The 22,072-nt window shown below is 43.8% G+C and overlaps 1 protein-coding gene across 2 annotated transcripts in view; it reads right to left on the reverse strand.

Moving 5' to 3' along the window:
• The window catches only part of DPYS (dihydropyrimidinase), a 47,812-nt gene that overhangs the window by 3,352 nt on the left and 22,388 nt on the right, over window positions 1–22,072 (reverse strand). For both annotated transcript variants that reach the window (XM_075213953.1, XM_075213952.1), the window contains exons 4-9: window positions 20,778–20,967; window positions 17,820–17,976; window positions 15,652–15,793; window positions 14,566–14,708; window positions 2,198–2,405; window positions 502–581 (exon numbers count right to left, since the gene is read on the reverse strand). In XM_075213953.1, the coding sequence (XP_075070054.1) occupies window positions 519–581; window positions 2,198–2,405; window positions 14,566–14,708; window positions 15,652–15,793; window positions 17,820–17,976; window positions 20,778–20,967 (903 nt within the window). In that variant the 3' untranslated portion in view covers window positions 502–518. The remainder of the gene's footprint in view (window positions 1–501; window positions 582–2,197; window positions 2,406–14,565; window positions 14,709–15,651; window positions 15,794–17,819; window positions 17,977–20,777; window positions 20,968–22,072) is intronic.

Below are 22,072 nucleotides of genomic sequence, written 5' to 3' on the forward strand. Positions count from 1 at the left end.
CAGACTTTAGCCCAGGGGGGCAAGCACATAGCACTGGCCCATAAGTAGCGGCCCATTTTTCTCACCGCTGGCCCTGGGAGGGCCCTCTGGGGACCGCTGGGCCCTAGGCAATCGCCTAGGTTGCCTAGTGGTAAATCCAGCCCTGCGCCTAGGGCTCAGTGAGCACGGAGGGGCTCAGATTACTCTGTTCCGTTTTTATGCAGTTTTTTTGACAAATAGTGGGAGGATTTGACCTCAAACCAGTATATTGACTAGGGTCACATGACGCCATGGGCAGGCTTGACTGGGAGACTGGGGGACATCTGCCCCCGGGCTGGTCGAATAGTGGGTTACCTTGGGCAGGGTTACTGGGACTTTTGCATTTAGTTTCCTTTGAAATGTTCCTAATTGGCTGCTGAGTTGTGTCTTGCCCCCCTCCCCCACCCATGGCTAAAATTTGGCAGCCCTCCCCTGCATGAGGTATTAATTGGGCTCTGATTAGAACACAATAGTAAACATTACCTGCCACAATGCTTCATTTACTTTAACTGGACGACTTCTCCTTTGTACGGTTGCCTTTGTACTGGAACTGGTTGACAAACCTGAACAATACAATGTGAAGAAAATAAATACGCCTGCTTGGATGATATTAACACTTAGCTGAAAAGCACTGAACCCAGAAAGAGACAGACATTTCTATAGTTAAAACAGCCTGAGGGTGTTTTCAAGGCGATATAATTACAGTGATTGCACAAAGATTTATGAGCAATGTTATCACACATCCATTTTAGGTTAATATTAAGTGGTTCGAAAGAGAAGCTTCCAAATTTAAACTGGTTTTACTGAGATATATTTAACAATATAACTACAATGATATTCATATATGATGCATATTCTTAAACAACGATTAAAAAATAATTTCAGGAAGTCCTGTAAACCAGACGTTGCCTTTAATAAAATCTCCATTTTAATAAATGATGGCAAACCACGAGACTCAGCGGATTTAAGTAATCGCCTTTAGATACATTTACCCCTCAGGCTGTCTACAACCGCGGGGACTGAAGGGAATGAGGGCTGAGTTCATGTCAATGTGGGAGCAAAAAATAAAGAAAAAAGAGAAAACCTTTTAAAAAGGTGAAAGATAAAGTTCACAGATTTGGTATAATTATACCTAAGGGATAGATATTGGGGTTGTGTTTTTTTTTCTCCTTTTCCATATACATCAAAAAATATATATTTATCCCAATACACTTTTAAAAGAAATTCATACAGAATCCATCCTGAAATAATATTCTCTTACTATACTGAAAAATAAAACTAATTATTTTTGTACTTATCCTATCACAAAAATCTAAAAAATGATGAAAGACTAAAATATTTTAATATGTATACTTTGGAGCAGAGAAGGGAAAGGGGGGACATGATAGAAACTTTCAAATATACCAAGGGTTTTTACAAGGTGCAGGAGGGAAACATTCTTCATAGGGAGAGAAGTATTAGAACACGAGGGGGTATATTTACTGAACTGCGGGTTTGAAAAAGTGGAGATGTTGCCTATAGCAACCAGTCAGATTCTAGCTGTCATTTTTTGGAATGTACTAAATAAATGATAACTCTGGTTGGTTGCTATAGGCAACATCTCCACTTTTTCAAACCCGCAGTTTAGTAAATATAAATTTGAGGAAAAATGACATCACAGGGTAGTAGATAAGTGGAATAGCCTCCCATCAGAGGTGGTAGAGGCTAATACAGTAGAGCAATTTAAATTTGGGATAGACATAATGATATGCTTACAAAGAATAAAGCATCAAATAGGGTTTGAGGTTGCCTTAGGATAAAAAAGGGGCAGACCACAAGCGGTTCTTATCTGCCATCAAAAGTTATGCTTCTATGTTTCTATGGTCTTGTCTTTAAGGTATAACACTCCTGTGGTTACTATGGGTACGGTGTTTATTGGACTTTCCTTTAGTTTCTGTCTCTATGGTGCAGTTGTCAGCATACACACCCTCCTTCATTGTTGCATTGTGATTGGCTCTCTCAGCAGCACAAACCACATGTATGTGCTAAAATAACATTAGATAAAATTGAATTGAGGGTGTAAATGTTCTGTGACCGTCTTGTGGTGTAAGGACTGAGAGTCTATCCTAGGGAACCTCCCCTGTAACGTACAGATCATACATGTCAGAGCAAGTCTCCCCAATAACACGTGTGGACTTACCTCTTCTCTTTGTAAAATCCGACTGTAGACATAATCAGCGAATGGCTTCCGTGGGATATATTTCCCATGACCTGGCGCGACGTGAAAGACTCCATTTTTATACACCACTCTTCCGCCAGCAATAGTGACCAGAGGGACTCCGTGGCAAACCATTCCCTCAAATATATTGATACTCACAGCCTGGTGGTGGGTTTTAGCAGAAATGGTCCTGTCAAACAAGACATTCATGTTAGAGTTAGTGTTGCTTTGCTCCCATGTTATTATATTATTATTATTCATTGTATGTTACATTGATGTGCTCCTATGTAAATACAATGCAGCGTGGGTTTGGGTTCATTTATGCCTGCCTCTCCGCCATCTCCTCCTGGATGTCCTCTAGATTCCTCAAACTTAATCTCGCTAAAACCGAACTTATTGTCTTTCTCCCCGCTTATTCCCCCTCCCCTTCCGACCTATCTATCACCGTTCTCAACTTCTCTATTTCCCCTGTTCCTCAACTTCGCTGCCTCGGCGTCACCCTTGACTCCTCTCTCTCCTTTGCCCCTCATATTCTCTCTCTCGCTAAATCCTGCCGCTTCCAGCTGCGCAGCATCGCACGCATTCGGCCCTTCCTCTCCCAAGATGCCACTAAAGCTCTTGTCCACTCTCTTATTATCTCCCGCTTGGACTACTGTAACCCCCTCTTTACTGGCCTCCCCCGCTCTCATCTCGCTCCCCTTCGCTCCGTACTCAATGCTGCTGCTCGGTTCATTTTCCTTCCTCGCCGCGCCTCTTCTGTCCCCCCCCTCTATCAATCCCTCCACTGGCTCCCTATCCCCTACAGAATCGTGTTCAAGCTCCTCACTCTTACTTTCAAGGCCCTCTCCAACTCCACTGCTCCCTACATCTCCAACCTACTCTCCATTCACGCTCCATGCCGCCCTTTGCGCTCGGCTAACGACCGCCTCTCTTCCCCCCTGGTTACCTCCTCCCATGCTCGCATCCAAGACTTCTCCTGCCCCCATCCACTGGAATCAGCTCCCCCGCTCCATCAGAACTTCCCCCAACCTGTCTAGCTTCAAACGGGCCTTAAAAACCCACCTCTTCCTTAAAGCCCCCCACCTAATTGACCTCCTCCCAGTCTCCCCCTACCTCCCTCCCACTCCTGCCCTCCCCCTGTCCCCCTCTTACCTCCCTCCTTTTCATTCTCCTCTTCCCCCCTCTCCGTCTCTGCCTCTGTTCTCTCCATTCCCTCTTCCTACCATTGCGTCTCTGTCCGTCCTACCCTCCCCTTAGATTGTACGCTCCTTCGAGCAGGGCCTCCTCTCCTTCTGTTCTCCACCACCTTAACTCTGCTCTTCAGCTCCTTGTCTCTTCCATGAGGTCCTCCTGCCCTTCTACCCCTCTCTCTACCCCGCTTGGGGCTCTCACCTCTCATCTAGCAGTACATTGAGCTTCGGAGTTACTGTGCTTTTTGTTAACTGTACCGTGCTGTCTCACCCTGTATCGAGTTTCTGTCTGTCCCTGTACGGCGCTGTGGATAGCTAGTGGCGCCCTATAAATAAAAAATAATAATAATAATAAAAGAGGCACAGAAACATCTGCAAATGACAAGTAGAGACTGATTGTTGTCTAGGCAACATCACCTTTACCCGTGCACCATTATACACGTACATACATCTCTATCTGTAACATACTACATACAGATAAACAGGATTTGACTGCAGAAAGCAAATGATTGACCTATTAGCCTGTCCATCTTAGTGCATATTTATTTCTTGATAGTTTTTTGTATAAGTGGTTGGGGTTGGGGAGGGTGATAGCCCATAGTTGCCTACTCTCCCGAAATGTCTGGGAGACTCCCGAATTCCAGGTAGGTCTCCCAGACTCCCGGGAGAGCAGTGTCATTTCTCGCTCCGCCCCTGCTGCAAAATGACACTTTAGCGTCATTGTGTTGCGGGGGCGAGTCTAAAATGATGCGATTTTCCTTACCCAGTGCCCCTCCGTCCACACACTGCACCCCCCCCTCCCCCCCGCCGCAGGTGCAGTGTGTGTACTAAGAAGTTGGTAAGTATGCGATAACCCAATATTTATTTTTAAAACGTTAGTGGCTGTTTTCACTAACGTGCTCACTGCTCTTTTACAATATTGTAAAAGAACAGTGACCCATAACTATCAATCAGCAATTACATTTGTGAATCTAATGCAAGTTAAACAATATAAGCTAATGTCTGGTTGCTACGGGTTACTGCACAACTGCACTTAGCAAATAATTATCTCTTTTATTTTGACTATATTACACACAGTAATATATATACGGGGCCTGTCGCTGAGTTGGATGCATTGTGGGTCGTAATTTACGATTACGAAAGCTGCCCGTACAAATATCGTAGTTACGCCCATACGTTGGAGGCATCACACGTTGTGTCCAGTTTTGCACCAAATTTACATGAGGCCCATGCTACTCATACATATATATATATACATACATACATATATACATACATACATACATACATACATACATACATACATACATGAAAGCAAGTCATAAGCACATGAATAATTTAACATTTTGATCGTGAAAAACACATTCAATATTAGGCTTGAAATTACTTCTGTACAAATGAAAGTAGGAAAATAAAATAAAAAAAATACACCCAAATATGCACAATTAGTGCAGAAAGTACGTTACACCCAGAGGCAGTCTGGGCTGGGGGTCAGGAGGGCATCTGCCCCTGGGCCGGCCCCATAGTGGGCTACCTTGGGCTGGGTGACTGAGCCACCTGCATTTTTTTCCCTTTAAAATAAGATGCTGAGCCGAGTCTGCCCCCCCGGGCTGAAGTTTGCCAGCCCTCCCCTGGTTACACCTCCCCTCCCTTGTCCGCTTCTCTAGTGGTAAGGAGGCACAGGTGTCAGACCTAAGCCAGTCAGACAGTGTGCATATACATGTGCTCTTTGTGGCAACGTGCTGTGAAAACTTTCATAATTTAAGCTACGCATCTCAGCACTTCTTTTGTGTACAACTCTACAATGTGTCCTATTTATATGGGTGGATGATCACTCACAACACAGATATCTATTTGCCAATCCTGAAAAAAAACATTTGATCAATATCGAAAAGGTGTCAATCAGGACTGGTGGATCAGTGGTCAGACAATGACTGTGATGTTAATGTGTTGCATGCACCGTAGACAGCGTGATTGATTAGACTCACTAATAATTTTATGAAGACATAAATGTGCCTCAAACTAACTGTTTTTTTAAGGAGAGAATAAGGAACCATTTAAATGAATGAAGTCTATAGTCCTAAATGAAGCTGGTCCGGAAATGATGTTTTCTCTTTCCACTGCTTTGCAGATGACATAATATATTGCAGGGTAGACACTCCAGACGGGGGCAGTTATTTATCTAGGTAAACCACTGAAATGTTCAAGATTTTATCAACTACAGTTTAATACCAAAAATACAAAACCTAGCACCTTGTTGGTAAAAATACAAATGATTTAAAGGTAAATACATAGGGCCTGATACATTAAGGAAAGTAAGGAAAAAAGGCAAAAATAAATGAGTAAGTTTTCACCTGATCAAACCATGTTACAATACAAGGGGTGAAAATCAGTTTACTATTTTGCACATAAGTTAAATACTGGTTGTTTTTTCATGTAGCACACAAATACTTGATAGATTTATATTAACACTGAAATTTAAAGTTGATCTAAAGGATATACCCTACCCCAACTATTAATCTGCCATCACATTTTAAATTTACCTCCCCCTCCAATGCAACATGGTTTTGCCAAGGTGCAAAGTCACTCATTTTTTACGCTTTACTTTCCTTAATGAATCAGGCTCTATATAATGTAACAAAGCAATGAGGAAGTCCAGTCGGAAGCTAGATTGCACGGGGGTAGGAATTAGTAGCAGAAAGATAGAGATGGAGATTACACCTGCAGGCCGTATCTTGAGAAGGACATTTAAAGAGATTGTGCAAAAAGTGTAGCAAAAATGGCGCATAGTCTACTTCACAAATCCTACCAAGAAAGACTAAACAACGTCCATATGTATAACTTGGAGCAAGGAAGGGGTTTAATAAGTTAGATGTGGGAAGCATTCTACAACACCGCACAAATGCTTTGTTTTCCCTGGATTTAGCTGCAAACCACACTTGCATAACGCAGTGAAATTGGACTCAATGGTTAAACTGGAGAGGATTAGTCCAAACATGTCTCATCCACTGACTATATATCAGGCACATTGATAAAACACCAGCCTGGAGCTGAGTAGGGCTGAACACATTTGATGAATCTAGGTCACCTTGTGCTGCCTTTACCTTTCCTCCTGAAATGTTCTCCACTTTGAAATATCACTGCTTTATTTTGCCTTTAACCTTTTTCTGATTGCACAAACAGTTTGAAGGGATTATTGCTACTTCAGACACATTTAATGGTGTTAAACTCTCTAATTTATAAGCCGTGTGGTAGGAGCTGGATGAGGGTGCCATGGGGGGGTCGTTCCTCTGTGCACTTTGTCACTTCAGGAGAAAGCTGGCTGATGAAAATAGGCAGCCCTCACAGCTGCTGGCCACGGTGCGAAAGGCATTACTAGGTTAAGTCAATGTTTTCTGCACGCTTTACTAACACAAGGTAACAGAGACTATTTGTGTGCAGACAAATCAAATAGTTGTGGCCACTACCATCGATCTAAACATAAGCTGAGCTATAAGACTTGCATGGTGTTTGGTGGGCAAGGCATGCTGGGGCTTGTAGTTCCACAACAGCAGGACTGGTACAAGCTCTATTGTAGCCCTCCAATTTTGCGAGTACATCCCAAGATTTCTGGATTGAAAAAATAAACATATAAAATTGGTCACAATTTTGTAATACCCAGGACATGTGATTTATCTTCCCACAACCCCAATTCATCCTCAGATACCCCAATCCAGTGTAATATGTGCTACAACCACTTGAAACAACAAGGCATACTGCCACCTACAGGCCAGGCTGTAAAAATGATCATGTTTGATCTATGCAAATTCACAGCTGGGTTTGCTCCTAACTCTAAACAAAGCCTAATTGGTGGCAACCCCTGACTTCAACCTGACTCATTGTATCTGTAGGATATTTGTCAGCTCAAGAGCTTTACGCTGACACTTTTCCTGAATTTACTTGGGTCCGGGTTAACTCAGTGCTAAGTGTCAGATGACACATCAAGTCCTGCCGAGCTCGCCAGAAAGGAGAGAGAATGAGGCTTCTAGTGCAGCATGGAAGGCACGGAGGCAGGGCCACAAAACTGCGCTGAAGTGGTGAGGACATTGTGGAGGGATGCTCCGGCGACGAGGTGACCAAGAAGGAGACGCCGGAAGAAGCTGCTCACCAGTCCAGCGGTGAGTATCCTTCTCTCTTCACAGGGTCCGGGAGCAGCGGGCGGGTGAGCCAATCACGGCTCACTACCCGCTGCTGGCCAATCAGCGGCCGGATTGGCGAGTCAATCCTGGCTTGCCTCCGGCCATTCAAACTACTGGCGCCGCCGCGAGCCAATCAGGGCTGATGATGTCAGCGCGCCGACGGCTTTATAAGCCGCCAGGCGCCGACACGAGGGCAGTCTGGCGGCGGAGGAGAAAAAGGAGGACGGCGCGTCCAGAGCTACAGCGGCTGAAGCGGCAGGGAGCCCTTGTAAGTGCTGTGAGCTACCCTGCCGCCAGAAGACTTCAATCAAGACGGCGGGACAAGCGGAGTTTCCTGCGCGGAGCAGGTGAGTATCAATTACTCTTTTAGGTCGGGCACAAGGCCCAGGGGCACCTTCAGGCACTAAGCCTGTGGCGCAGGTAGGGGCGGCCATTGTAGGTGTTCGAAAGGGCACAAGGCCCTAGTCTTTAAAGGGCACAAGACCCTAGTTCCTTTAAAGGGCACAAGGCCCTAGTTGTTAGGAGGGCACAAGGCCCTTAGTGGGGCACAAGGCCCCTAGTTAGTTAGGAGGGCACAAGGCCCTAGTCTTTAAAGGGTGCAAGGCCCTGGTCTTTAAGGGCACAAGGCCCTAGTTGTTAGGAGGGCACAAGGCCCTTAGTTAGTTTAAAGGGCACAAGGCCCTTAGTTGTTAGGAGGGCACCAGGCCCTAGTCTTTAGAGGGCACAAGGCCCTAGTTGTTACAGGGCAGGAGGCCCTCAGGTAGGAGCACGGCTCCCCCGCAGGGCACAAGGCCCTTATGTGGGTACAGGGCAGGAGGCCCTCAGGTAGGAGCGCGGCTCCACCCCCACAGGGCACAAGGCCCTTAAGTAGCTTCGGGCTGTAGGCCTGAATAGGTAGGAGCTCGGCTCACCCGCAGGGCGCAAGGCCCTGAGCGTAGCAGAGCTCAAGGCTCTGGACGGTAGAAGGGCACAAGGCCCTCTAGTGCAGAGAGGCATAGGCCTCTGGTTAGGGAAGTGATAGGCTTCCATGAGCGTAGCAGGGCGGCTGCACTGTAGCTTAGCAAGGACTCCGGGTCCTTGCTGGTAGAGGGACATAAGGTCCCTGACGGTGAGCGGGCAGTAGGCCCTTGTAGTTGGCAGTGGGCATTCGGCCCAGATCTAGCGGGATGCTAGGTCCTGACATAGAGTAGGGAACGCGAAAGTGGACAGTCAGAGGTAGGTACGGTGTGGTGAGGTCCATAGCGTTCCCTCGGGATTGGGTAAGTAACAGAGGTGTTGAGGAAGGGCTGTTGTTGTGCTGTCTTTCTTGTCTTGCAGGTGCTGATCGGAAGACAAGGTAGCAGGCAGGAGTCCAGGGGGCATCGGCGGAGAGCCGCGTACGTGAGTATAGCCGCGGCGAGGACTGTTCCCTTGGTGCACTCACCTTGGGGAGCTGTCCCTCCCGTATTCTCCCATTCTCCCTTTCCCTTACAGCAAAACGAGTGCCCTGTACACGAAGTCAGGGGCCTTCTCCCCCTGAGGCGTTTGGGCGCTCGGACATCCCCCCACCCCTCCCCCCGGGGGCACCTCACAACATAATAGAGCAGAGCTCCTGGTCGGAAAGATAAACAATAATTCTGGCAGCAGTATAAAATGCTGGGTGCCGATGGACGGCATGGGGTCCCTTTGACTCAGGAGCACATGTGAACTGCACACCCTACATCCACTATGGATATGCCACTGCCTTGCTGTATCCCTCAGTAAGGACGTGTGTTGTGGACCACCTCCGTCTGCGTGTGTCACTCATACCTCCCAGCTGTCCTGATTTTCATAGGAAAAGTCAGATTTCAGATGGTCAAAAGTGATGTGACATCTCTACAAAGGGGTGTGATAGAGGAGGATCGGAGCATAGCCTGGGGGACTGTGAACACTGCCTGAATATCCCCATTTTTCCATGGAATGGTTGGGAAGTATTTCTGTTAACTATTTCATGTGCGCATTTTACCATCCAGCATGGTGACTTAGTGGTTAGGACTACTGCTTCACAGCACCGGGCTCATGAGGTCGATTCCCAACCATCGCCTTATCTGTGTGGAGTTTGTATGTTGTATGCGTGGGTTTCCTCCCACACTCCAAAAACATACTAGTAGGTTAATTGGCTGTTATTAAAAATTGACCTTAGTCTGTGTATATGTTAGGAATTTAGACTGTAAGCTCCAATGGGGCAGGGACTGATGTGAATGAGTTCTCTGTACAGCGCTGCGGAATCAGTGGTGCTATATAAATAGATGATGATGATGATCCAACTACAACTGTACATTTCATAATGACTAATTCCTTTATTCTCATAAATGAAGAAACCAGCAAGACAACTCCCACACAGCACACATAAAAAACATAACTTGTCATACTGAGTCCCATTGTCTAAACAGATAGATCTGCTGCACCGACCAAAACAAAGCGTTAGAAGCCGCAGCATTCGTTGTACCTACACAACACAGCGGCCAGGATCAAAAATAACTTCCCGACCATCTGTCAAAACCAATAACTTTCTGCTTGTTTAGCAGTCATGCCGAATCCATCACAGGCAGCTCGTGAGAACCCTCACTACAACCTCGGTCAATTTAAAATGCAGGCAGGATGTCATCCTCCAATGTGCATCCATACGAGAGACTGCAGCTTCTGCCTTTCCTGAGATTCTGCTGTATTTAATATTGCTTTCAAAATGCAAATAACAAATATACAGAATTCTGATTGCTAATCTTATGCCTATTGAAGTTAATCTGACATTGCTCCGGATTAGCATATATGCTTTTACATGACAATGATGCTCATTACACTACCCTGCCGATGAAGTTGACGATTTAAATATTTAAACATGCCGTGAAAGACAACTGTGCAGCAGCAGTACCATTTTGCCAGTCACAATGTGACAAGGAAGAGTCTATTTCTGGCAGAGAACAGACAGGAATATTCTGTCCTGAATGACAAGGAACAAAAGTGTGATATTATATTGAGGTGAGGGAACTCGACTTTACGTAATATATTGAACAGAGCATCCATACGGGCTATAGTGAGGTAGGTTACATCAGTGTAGGTTTATGAGTGATACAGTAAACATCTAATTAGATCAGAAGGTATTCACATGTTTATAGAAGTCCTATCCAAAGGGAAGAATTTAATCTTCAACAGAGGTATTATGGATAAAGAAATCAAATGGTTTTTAATTGCCACTATTTTCAATTACATTTTGCAAATATATTCGGTCTGAGATTGAAATGTGTTTATCTACAAAAGTAAAAAGTCACTGCAAAGTATAATCGATCACATTTGAGCCTCCCTTTTAAAGCATCAGTCCCATGAAAAAATCAGGCTATAAGAAGAATGTTGGTATATTTCCTTTGTTTTTTTTCTTTAGGCTGCTAGCAATGATTTGTGATTCTAGACTGCCATGGCGACCACAGTCACATGGCACATGATGTAGTGAGCAGAGAAGCTTTGGAAATCCCCTCTGAGCTCAGTCTTCTCTCTGACATCCTCCCTCCCCTCCCCCCATCTGCTTCACATGACAGGCTAAAAGCTATGAGTCTGTTTCTGTGTAGCAGACTGACTATGTTTGTGTCTGGCAGCCATTGTTGTTTGCCAGCCAGGGAGCTTTTGAAAAGGAGATAATGCTCTGTAGGAGGATAACTAAGAAACATTAGATGCATGTTTAAATTGTGCTTAATTGTCTGAATAGAACAGGTACAAGTGTGCACATAGGGTATGATGTCACAGACCAGTAAGTGACCACTTCTCCTCTGTAGACCTGCACGATTTCAGGGCAAGACTAGAACTGTCAATCACCAGCTCATAACTAAGATCACTTTTCTATTTATTAATAGGAACACCTTAGCTGACAGTTGTTGGCTTTTTTTAAATGACTTCAGTGCTGGGTCTGTGGATTTTCTTTATTTATATATTAAGTGTAAATATTTTCTTGATAAAAAAAAATTCCCTTGACCTAGGTAATACATATGTATGAAGTGGGTGGTAACAGGAAACACCGCCCATAATATTAAGTGAATAACTTATTTCTTTAACCCTTTTTTTATTTCACAATTGCAATATTTTTTGCTGTAATGCTGGGTGACGTATTTGGGTATCAGGGGTTCTGCCCATCCCATTAAGGAGGCAGCATAAATCACTCTTCTTACGCCTCACACAAACTACTATAAATCTACCAAAAGAGCAGAGACCGCAAATCCCATGTTTGCAGCAAGAATATTTGTCTATTCTCCCCCCTTAATCCTAGTACCTCAGATGTACCTCAGATGGATTTCTCAGATAGCGAATTTATAGGAAACCTCCTCCTGAACACAGGCCAGCAGGGCCGCCATCAGGGGGCTACGGCCAGTACAGCTGTGAGAGCCTTGGACAGACAGCCTTTCTTCTCCGTGGTGCTGCAGCTCCCAGGCTTCGATAGGCTGGGGGCGCGGTGTGGTGAAGTCATCACTCTCTGTGACCGGGAGCTGCAGCATCGCGGAAGAGAAGGTAAGTTAATTGGGTATTCATGTGATAGGGGAGGGGCAGATAGAAGAGGGGGACACTTATTGTGATTGCAGGGAGGGGAGAGGGGGACATTAGTTGTGATTGGGGGGAGAGGGGCACATTAACTGTCATTGGTGGTTTGGGGAGAGGGGAACATTAACTGTGATTGGGGGGGAAGTGGGGCACATTAACTGTAACTGGTGGAGAGAGGGGCACATTAACTGTGACTGGTGGAGAGAGGGGCACATTAACTGTGATTGGGAAGGGGGAGAGGGGGACATTAGTTGTGATTGGGGGGGAGAGGGGCACATTAACTGTCATTGGTGGTTTGGGGAGAGGGGAACATTAACTGTGATTGGGGGGGAAGTGGGGCACATTAACTGTGATTGGGAAGGGGGAGAGGGGCACATTAACTGTGATTGGGAAGGGGGAGAGGGGCACATTAACTGTGATTGGGGGGGAGAGGGGCACATTAACTGTGATTGGGAAGGGGGAGAGGGGCACATTAACTGTCATTGGTGGTTTGGGGAGAGGGGAACATTAACTGTGATGGGGGGGAGAGGGGCACATTAACTGTGACTGGGAGAGGGGCATATTAACTGTGATTGAGGGGAGAGGGGCACATTAACTGTGATTGGTGGAGAGAGGGGCACATTAACTGTGATTGGGGGGAGAGGGGCACATTTACTGTGATTGGGGGGAGAGGGGCACATTAACTGTGACTGGTGGAGAGAGGGGCACATTAACTGTGACTGGTGGAGAGAGGGGCACATTAACTGTGATTGGGAAGGGGGAGAGGGGCACATTAACTGTGATTGGGAGGGAGAGGGGCACATTAACTGTGATTGGGAAGGGGGAGAGGGGCACATTAACTGTCATTGGTGGTTTGGGGAGAGGGGAACATTAACTGTGATGGGGGGGAGGGGCACATTAACTGTGACTGGGAGAGGGGCACATTAACTGTGATTGAGGGGAGAGGGGCACATTAACTGTGATTGGTGGAGAGAGGGGCACATTAACTGTGATTGGTGGAGAGAGGGGCACATTAACTGTGATTGGGGGGAGAGGGGCACATTAACTGTGATTGGTGGAGAGAGGGGCACATTAACTGTGATTGGGGGGAGAGGGGCACATTTACTGTGATTGGGGGGAGAGGGGCACATTTGCTGTGATTGTGGGAAGGGAAGAGGGTGACATTCACTTTGGCGGGAGGGGAGAGGGGGACATTTGCCAGATTAATTAGTACTGGGCCCCAGTTTCTGATGGCAGCCCTGTAGGCCAGTGCATATGTTCAATACAGACAGATCTCCACTAAGCACTATATAGGATCCATGGTGTGGGAGTGACCGGATCATGCTGCTGACACTGGTATCTGGCAATGCTGCTCCCAGACTGTCCTCAGTTCTTTGCTGATGTCCAGATCTTTCACATTGTCTAATTGATGCTCCGGTAGCCGAGTCCTTTTACCTGCAGAATATTCTACAATTTAACCATCTTAAATTGTTACTTTGCTGACATTTTGCTGACTTTACACAGTACTTTAAGTGGATTAGATCCTGGCGTGAGTGGGATTCTTGATGTTTGCAGAGCATGAGAGACTAATGTCGCACATGCTGCTTCGGATCAGTTTCACGTGACATTTATAGAAACTGTTGCACAGGGAAAAGATGTTGTAATCCGCAGCAAACAATTCCATACTAACAGTCCTTTTACTCGGTTTTAGGAAATGAAAACAAACATCTGGTCCCCATGGGTTACAGAACCTTTGTTTAGCAGCTTTGGTTTACTGCTTTGTGAACTAATGATATTCAGAGGGCCAGTAAACATTGTAATCAGTTGTAAACATTCATATTAGTTGTACGACTCCTTTGATTTATATTAATCTACCATCATTATTAAAAATTATTAATAATAATAATATACCTGTCAAAATTCCCAATTTTATACAGCCATTAGCGGACATGGTCTTGTCCGAAATGGGAATGGTTTGGGCAAATTGAGGGCGTGTATTGGGCAGATCAAGACATGGTTTATGGAGATGTATCCTAATTTGTCCTGATTTTCCATTTGGAATGTTGGCTGACATTCAATTTGGTGGTTAATATTGAAAAACAGACTTCCCATTCCAGTGAATAGTGTCTAGTAGAAACCTGTACGCTGATGATTAGCTCACTATTAACATATCAGAGTACTGGAAGGTGTCCGTTAGATATTAAAGACAGCTCTTGGCATCTCTACCACCTAGCGATGAGCAAGGAACAGATAAGGGGCCAGGCGCTATAGAGTTTGGGAGCACCAGTACCCCCCTCTACTTCAAATCAGCCAGATCCCTTAAATGGTCTCCACGCTGTACCGATGTGCTGTAACCTCCCTGTCTCCTGTACCTCTTTACACTGCTTTGTGAATCTCATACAGGAGCTAACACTTTTCAAACTTTGCACTGAAACCGTAAACCGAATGTGACGCGTTGTACCTGGTAGCTTCAGGATCCCAGATCACAATATCTGCATCGGAGCCTATAGCAATCTTCCCCTTTCTGGGATACATGTTAAAAATCCTTGCTGCATTGGAGCTTGTGACGGCTACAAATCTGTTCTCATCCATGTCACCGCTGTGCTGCAAAGCAGAAAGTGAGAACTGTAAAACATCCAGCACAGTGAGCTTTATATTGTTGTAGTGAAAAACACTAAACAGAAACTGTTATATTATACATGAACCTGGTTTTTGTATGTCAAAGGGTTATATGTCATTATTTGTAATACTTGTACATAATTCCTCCTGCCCCGTGGTGCAATCGTTCAGAAGTTATCCACAAATCTCTAAAGTTTGTTTTATAAAATGTAGAAGTCGCTGTTTCCAGTGCAGCCTACAGAGCGATGTGGCAGACGACCAAATGCTTTCTATAGACAATGACTGCAACAGTGACATCTGCAGGATAAAATAATGTACTACACTCCATTAGTGTAATTACAAAGTGGAAGAAAACAAAACAACTATAATGAAAATTATGCATTTTTATCAAATGAAATAAATTGCAAATATAGAGTTCTATTGTACTTAAATGTGTAAAACAGGTTTAAATCTAATATCTAATGATACCGAACCTTTACAATGAATCTGAGTATAGATGTCTGAGTGTTATTATAGCTGATAGCATAAGTTATTAATTCCCAGGAGATAGAACAATATAAATGTTGTCTTTACAGTCTTCTGTACTTCTGAATGTCTTTAAACATGGTAAAATGTTCTTTGATTAGATACAGATATAATTTACAGCAGCTGATACTATATTACCATTATCCATTTATAACGAATTTGTATAAATTAAGTAATACTGCTTCTGTAGGTATATATGGAATTATGCAATCCCTTCTGTAAATTATACAGATATGAGAAGCCATAGAGGAGTTCTGTGACTGATAAAATCCCATTGCTGTTGATGCAGGAAAAAGAAATCCTAATATCGTAATCATTTCATCATTTATACATATATCACTATCACTTGTCTTTTATAAGGTTATGGGGAATTTACTGATACAAATAAGATCTAATTTCCTACCACTCCTTTCTCCCAAACAACAGACATTCTGTCCTCCACTCCGTTCAATCCGTTCGGAATCTTGGTGAAATCATCTTTCCCGAGCGCTTTCTGGCACGTGTCAAATGTACAGTTATCAGTTCCTGTAACACTCAGGTCATCGCTGGAAAAGGAAAACAATTAGAAATGGTTTTCAAGTGAGGTTTGCAGGATCGGTGCAGCTCGTTATACAAAATTGCTTATTACAATATTCAAAATCCGTGTTAAAGGGATACCATAATAAAGAAAAAAAAGCTTTAAATGTTATAATGGTTTTAAATATAGGACACTGTTCATCGTGTTTGCGTGGGTTTCCTCCGGGTGCTCCGGTTTCCTCCCACACTCCAAAACCATACTGGTAGGTTAATTGGCTGCTAACAAATAGACCCTAGTCTGTGTGTGTCTGTCTGCGTGACTCTCTGTCTGTGTGTGTTAGGGAATTTAGACTGTAAGCCCCAATGGGGCAGGGACTGATGTGAGTGAGTTCTCTGTACAGCGCTGCGGAATTGATGGCGCTATATAAATAAATGATGATGATGACCAGTGTTGCAACAATACAATTCATGTTGTCATTTTTCTGTTTTTTTTTTTTTTTTATTAATTTGGGCTCGTTATGTCAGTGTATTTCCAGTAGTTAGTTTCACTTTATTATTGCTGTACTGTATTTACTAGTGGAATCAGGCTCTGGCTACCCAGATTAAAGGCAAAGCTAAGTATTTATTGCTTGTGGCGCAGTGAAAAGTGACCGGTACACACAGAAGATTATTGAGCTGCTTGCGGCCTGTGTAGAGTTCACCAGGATAGTGTTGCGGCTTCATCTGACAATTGTTAAAAAATATCAAACTGATGTGTGTCCCTGTTCATATAGGTGGAGATTAGAACAAGTGAGGCAGGTGTGTTTTATTCCCCAAAGGAGCCTAATTTAAAAGTTAAATATTTAAGGAAAACGGGTATGATGCTGAGTTGAACTGCGTCCATTTAGATAGCGTAAATTGCGAAAATTTGGACTGAACTCCACATAGAGAGCTCATGTACATGAAGCATGCAGCGTTCATGCATCCAGGGCCACCTTTTCCATTGGGCACAATGGGCAGCTGCCCGGGGGCCCCACAGGCAAGGGGGCTCCATAGGCACGGCTCTTAATGAGAATAAATAATCCTGTAAAAGAAAAAACCTGCAAAAAAAAACCTTCAAGGGTCACTGAACAAGTACATCTATCTATCTCTATCTCTATATATCTATATCTATATTTGTATCTGTATACATCTATATATCTATATCTATATCTATATCTAGGGGCCCTGGTGCACTGCTTTGCCCGGGGGCCCATAATGTTGTTAAGATGGCCCTGCATGCATCTACATATCACTAGAGAGGTAGAACGCGGGAAGGAAGGGGGGGCCTACCGTGGGCCGTGTGCAGTAATGCGGTGGAGGTAGACCAGCACAGAGATGCGTTTACACCTGTCAGGATGCTGGTGAGCAGGTGCAAGTACACGCTGATGACAATGACAGTCGCCTGCACTAGCCGCTTCTGATTGGCTGATTGCGAATACACTTCTGAAGCTGATTGGTGCTTTCTTCACTCATCGTGCAAATATAATTTTTTGACATATTTGCAAACATATTTTGTTTAATATTTTTATTCATACCCAAGAAAGAATATTATGTCTGCTGTATTATACCATGGATAATAGGGAATGTATCAAAACAAATGTTAGCAAACTGCTTGTCACCTTATTGTGTGTATATGTATGTGGGTGTATGTATGTCTGATTATAAACCTGGCGCGTACTCTACAGGTGCGAACCTGGATGCATCGTTAGTTGGGCGTAAATATGCTATTTCTATAGGCGTTTTTTTTAATGTAAGTTATGCCCAAAATTTGTAAATTATAGCCAAATTAGTTGTAATGATTGATACTATTTACTTTCCTAGCCCAGTGATATCTTCAGTTCCTAGTGAATTGGCTAAATATTAGTTCAGCCAACAAAACGTCCGCTCCCAGTGTGCGCTGGCGGGAGATACATACTAGGGTCACAGCAGTCACATTTATAAGAGCCCCTTGGCACTGTCTAATGGTCACACTATATGGACATTTGTAGCAGTAATAATATTGGGGTACATACATCATCTGCTATGAACACATACTTTGCTAGCAAATGCATGAGATATTTTGGGGTTGACGGATCAGGACGAAGTGGGGGCCCCATCACGTGTGCCGCTGCGTGACTCCAATCCTTGTGCCAATAATTTGTACCATCGGTTCCCAGACCAGCCGCTATCGGTTCCCCAAAGACAACTTTACCTGCGAGAAATGAAAACCAATGGAAACAGTTAGTACCCTCTCTGTATATCAGATGGGTCAGTATCTATCTTCACCTTTTCTAATATTAAAATTAAATTTGAAAAGAAATGTCAGCAGTTACTCCCATGGCAACTAAAAGCAAAAAAACTAATAATGCAAGTTGCTTAATGCTGAAAAAGCAGCTTTGTTGCAAGCACACTATAAATCTTCATCTGACATGTTTCCCCAAAGAGTGAGACTCCTACAGTTAATAAGGCTTTTCTAAACACGAGAGACCGGAGCCGGATCGCTGTATAATATACGGAGCAAGCGCTGGTTATACACTCGGCTCATCTTGATAAAAAGATGATTGCTGTGCAATTATTATAATATGCTGTATACACTATTAGATGCGATAGTTCCCTCTCGTGTCTCACAGTATTATTTAAAGATCCTCTGCCAAATTCACAAAAGAAGAGAAGTAAAAAAATATAACAATGGCATTTTTTTTAATAAAAATTATTTCGTTCCAGATCACAAACATCTAAATTCAGTTTTAATATTGCTAGATTGAAAATTACAAAAAAGTAGACTAAGGACTGTTAAGTTGCATTCAGACTTACAGCCAACATTTATGAACAGTGTGTTAAAGGAGATTGAAACCGTCAGATGCATTGGGAGGTTTATCACAATATATATCACTGAGGTCAGTTGATCATACGGGAATGAAGAGAGCGTCATGTGAGCTTATCATGTAATGCTCACATTCAATGCTGGGGCGACCCCTTCATCCTGGTACATTCTACTTCTAACAAGGTGAATATAAAACAGTCTGCTGTCATATTCATTACAATTCAAGCTCATTTATTGATCCAAGCAAGTGTCCTGGGGAGGTAAATGTATTAAGCTGAGAGTTTCCGGCAGGTTTGAAAAGTGGAGATGTTGCCTATAGCAACCAATCAGATTCTAGCTGTGAGTTTGTAGAATGTGCTAAATAAATGACAACTAGAATCTGATTGGTTGCTATAGGCAACATCTCCACTTTTCAATCCCGCCAGAAACTCGCAGCTCGATACAGTTACTGCGGGATGTGATACAAATGTTATAGAAATATAAATGTGTACAATGTTCAGCTTTAGAATGATGGTGGTTCACAATCGTCTGCAAAATATTAAACAATATACGTTTTTTAGGCTTTATTTCACTTCAATAAGCTATCCATAGTCGTATCATACAATCAAATAAATAAGTGCACCATATATTGAGCTACACGTGTTATTTATTTTTTTTAAGCTGAAAGGAGAATTACACATAACTTTACATTTAGCCACATCCATAAAACCCACATAGTAGATATGGAGAATTGTTTATAATGGTGTTTGACTGCTTTACAAATCTGCTACAACAGATTCCTTTCAGCACCTCCGGGAGAGCAGCCCGAGTGCACAATGGGCAGCGTTTCAGGACCTTGGACAGCAGGATGGATCATTTGTTTCGATGAACAGAGAGCTTCAAACATAGGACATTTGCATTGCACATTAGTGAATTTTTGCATTGTAACTTTGTGTTGTGTGTACAATTAGTCCCACTGCACATGGCTGGGTAGAAATGGCCTCTTCAGCCTCAGTCCTCAGCCCTGCTTGTAATAATTTTGGAGTATAGTTCCTGCACACTCAGCACTGGCTCTCCACCACTATAGATAATACAACCACAATCTGCCAATGCAGGATGAAGTTCTCTGTGGCTGAGAAACATAGTTTTGCTTCCTGCTGATACTGTCAGGCTACCTGTCAGTCATGGTTCAGCAAATACAATAGGCACTCTCACCCCAGTGATATGAGCCTTAAAGAGATTCTGGCACTTCTTCTCCTCATGAAAACATACTTGTGATTTAAGCATCTACAAGTAGCTCCAATATTAACCCATATTATGGGCAGCACGGTGGCTCAGTGGTTAGCACTTCTGCTTCACAGCACTGGGGTCATGAGTTCAGTTCCCAACCATGGCCTTATCTGTGTGGAGTTTGTATGTTCTCCCCGTGTTAGCGTGGGTTTCCTGCGGGTGCTTTGGTTTCCTCCCACACTCCAAAAACATACTGGTAGGTTAATTGGTTGCTATCAAATTGACCATGTGTGTGTGTATGTTAGGGGATTTAGACTGTAAGCTCCAATGGGGCAGGGACTGATGTGAGTGAGTCCTCTGTACTGCGCTGTGGAATCAGTGGCGCTATATAAATAAATGGTGAAGATGATGATATTGCATTAGGCTGTTTGTGCCATTGATGGGGCTTTGCCCTATACATCAAGGGGTCACAGACAGTGACAGCCCCTGTAATACATAGGGAAGTCTATTTGACTGCCGCAATCTTTGCTCTGTTATCGCCATCTCAGATGAAAATCACTGAAAAATGCTTTAGTCTTTGAATAAGGTAGTTTTTTCAGTCTTCAATGGAAATATTTTGAAAAATATATTTGGAATCTATTTTTTTAACAATCCCCCCTCCCCATCTACCCAGTGGAACTGAAATCCGGACTTTCAGTTGCACTGTACATGCATTGAACATCTAGCAATGTAACTCATGTACGTACCTGAAACTGTCCAGATGAAGAGGTAAGTTACCCCTTACTGCACCGGCACAGTATTGTCTCAGGTATATTTTATTGATAAATTGCAGCGATCTGTATTTTTATTTTGTACAAATGTTGGGTGTAATATTACGGTGTTACTGTGCTGTATTGTTGGCTGTAGATATCTATAAATAAACCACACAGAAAACAATAACAACAGCGACACCTGCAGGCAATAAGTAGGTATTACATTACCTTCTCTCCGTGCGTTAGCAATGACCTTGGCTGCAGACTTGCTCATCACGTGGACCACATACAGAGGGCAGTTTACGGCGTTGGCGATAGTAATAGCTCTCTGGGTGGCTTCCGCCTCCACTTCTTCTGGGCGACATAGCTCATGACCTTCCGGGCCTGTGATTCCCAAGGACAGCATCTTCTTAGCACCCTTTCAAATATAGGCAGAAACATTTATTAAGCCCTAAGTTTGACTCATAAATATTCAGCTCATTTGTAGTAGCATCACCTTGCACTAGTGGACTATTTATCTAAACTTGTTACAGCCAGAAAGTGGTCTATATTGCTCTACATCCTTTATAATTCATATTTGTAATACATTTCTTTGAGGTGAATCAGAATGAATGGATTGTATTAATAAGAGTGCGTATGTTGCAGTTTTCAATTAGAGCATTATTGCTATTTGGATTCTTGGCTACTATAATTCTGTTTGCTAAAATTACCATTAATGTTGTTTAAAAACTGTAATTGGCAGTGGAGGGGGGGGGGTGGTTGTGAGCGGGAAGACCAATCACAAGCCACAATCTCTTGATTACAGCCTGTGATTGGTCCTCTGGCTCACCTCCCCCAGGACAAACGTAGCAGTCCCAGGGGTTTCAGCTAGAGCCCACCTTAGGAAATGTTTTTTTCCAGGTGCAGCTTTAATCACAAAAACCTAGCAGTAAAAACTCTTACTTAGTATTGACAGTCATACCAAATAATGCTGCATTAAGTTGCTTATTGCTGTAGACAAATTTACTTTTGTCTGTGCTCGCCTGCAATTTTCAATAAAATAAATTGCTTTATGTTTCTGGCTTCCTTCTGTGCTTTTTAGCCATCTATTCCCTTGCCCAAGCCTGTCGCTTCCAACTATGCAACATTGCCCGCGTCCGGCCCTTCCTCTCTCAGGAAGCCATCAAAACTATCAACCACAAACTCATCATCTGCCACCTCGATTATTGCAACCTCCTCCTTACTGGCCTCCCCCACTCCCATCTCGCCCCCCATCCACTCTATACTCAATGCGGCTGCAAGACTCATCTTCCTTTCTCGCCTCCCCCCTCTGCCTTGCCCTACACTGGCTCCCCTTCCCCTACAGAATCCTTTTCAAACTCCTCACCACCACTTACAAGGCTCTTTCCCAGTCTACTGCCCCTTATATCTCTAACCTCCTCTCCATTCACACTCCCACCCGCTCCCTGCGCTCGGCCAATGACCATCGCCTCTCCTCCACTCTGATCAGGGTGGCCCCCCTTCACTGGAATGACCTCCCTCGC

This window comes from Mixophyes fleayi, chromosome 5 (genome assembly GCF_038048845.1).
Source record: "Mixophyes fleayi isolate aMixFle1 chromosome 5, aMixFle1.hap1, whole genome shotgun sequence".
In the NCBI taxonomy this organism is placed as follows: domain Eukaryota; kingdom Metazoa; phylum Chordata; class Amphibia; order Anura; family Limnodynastidae; genus Mixophyes; species Mixophyes fleayi.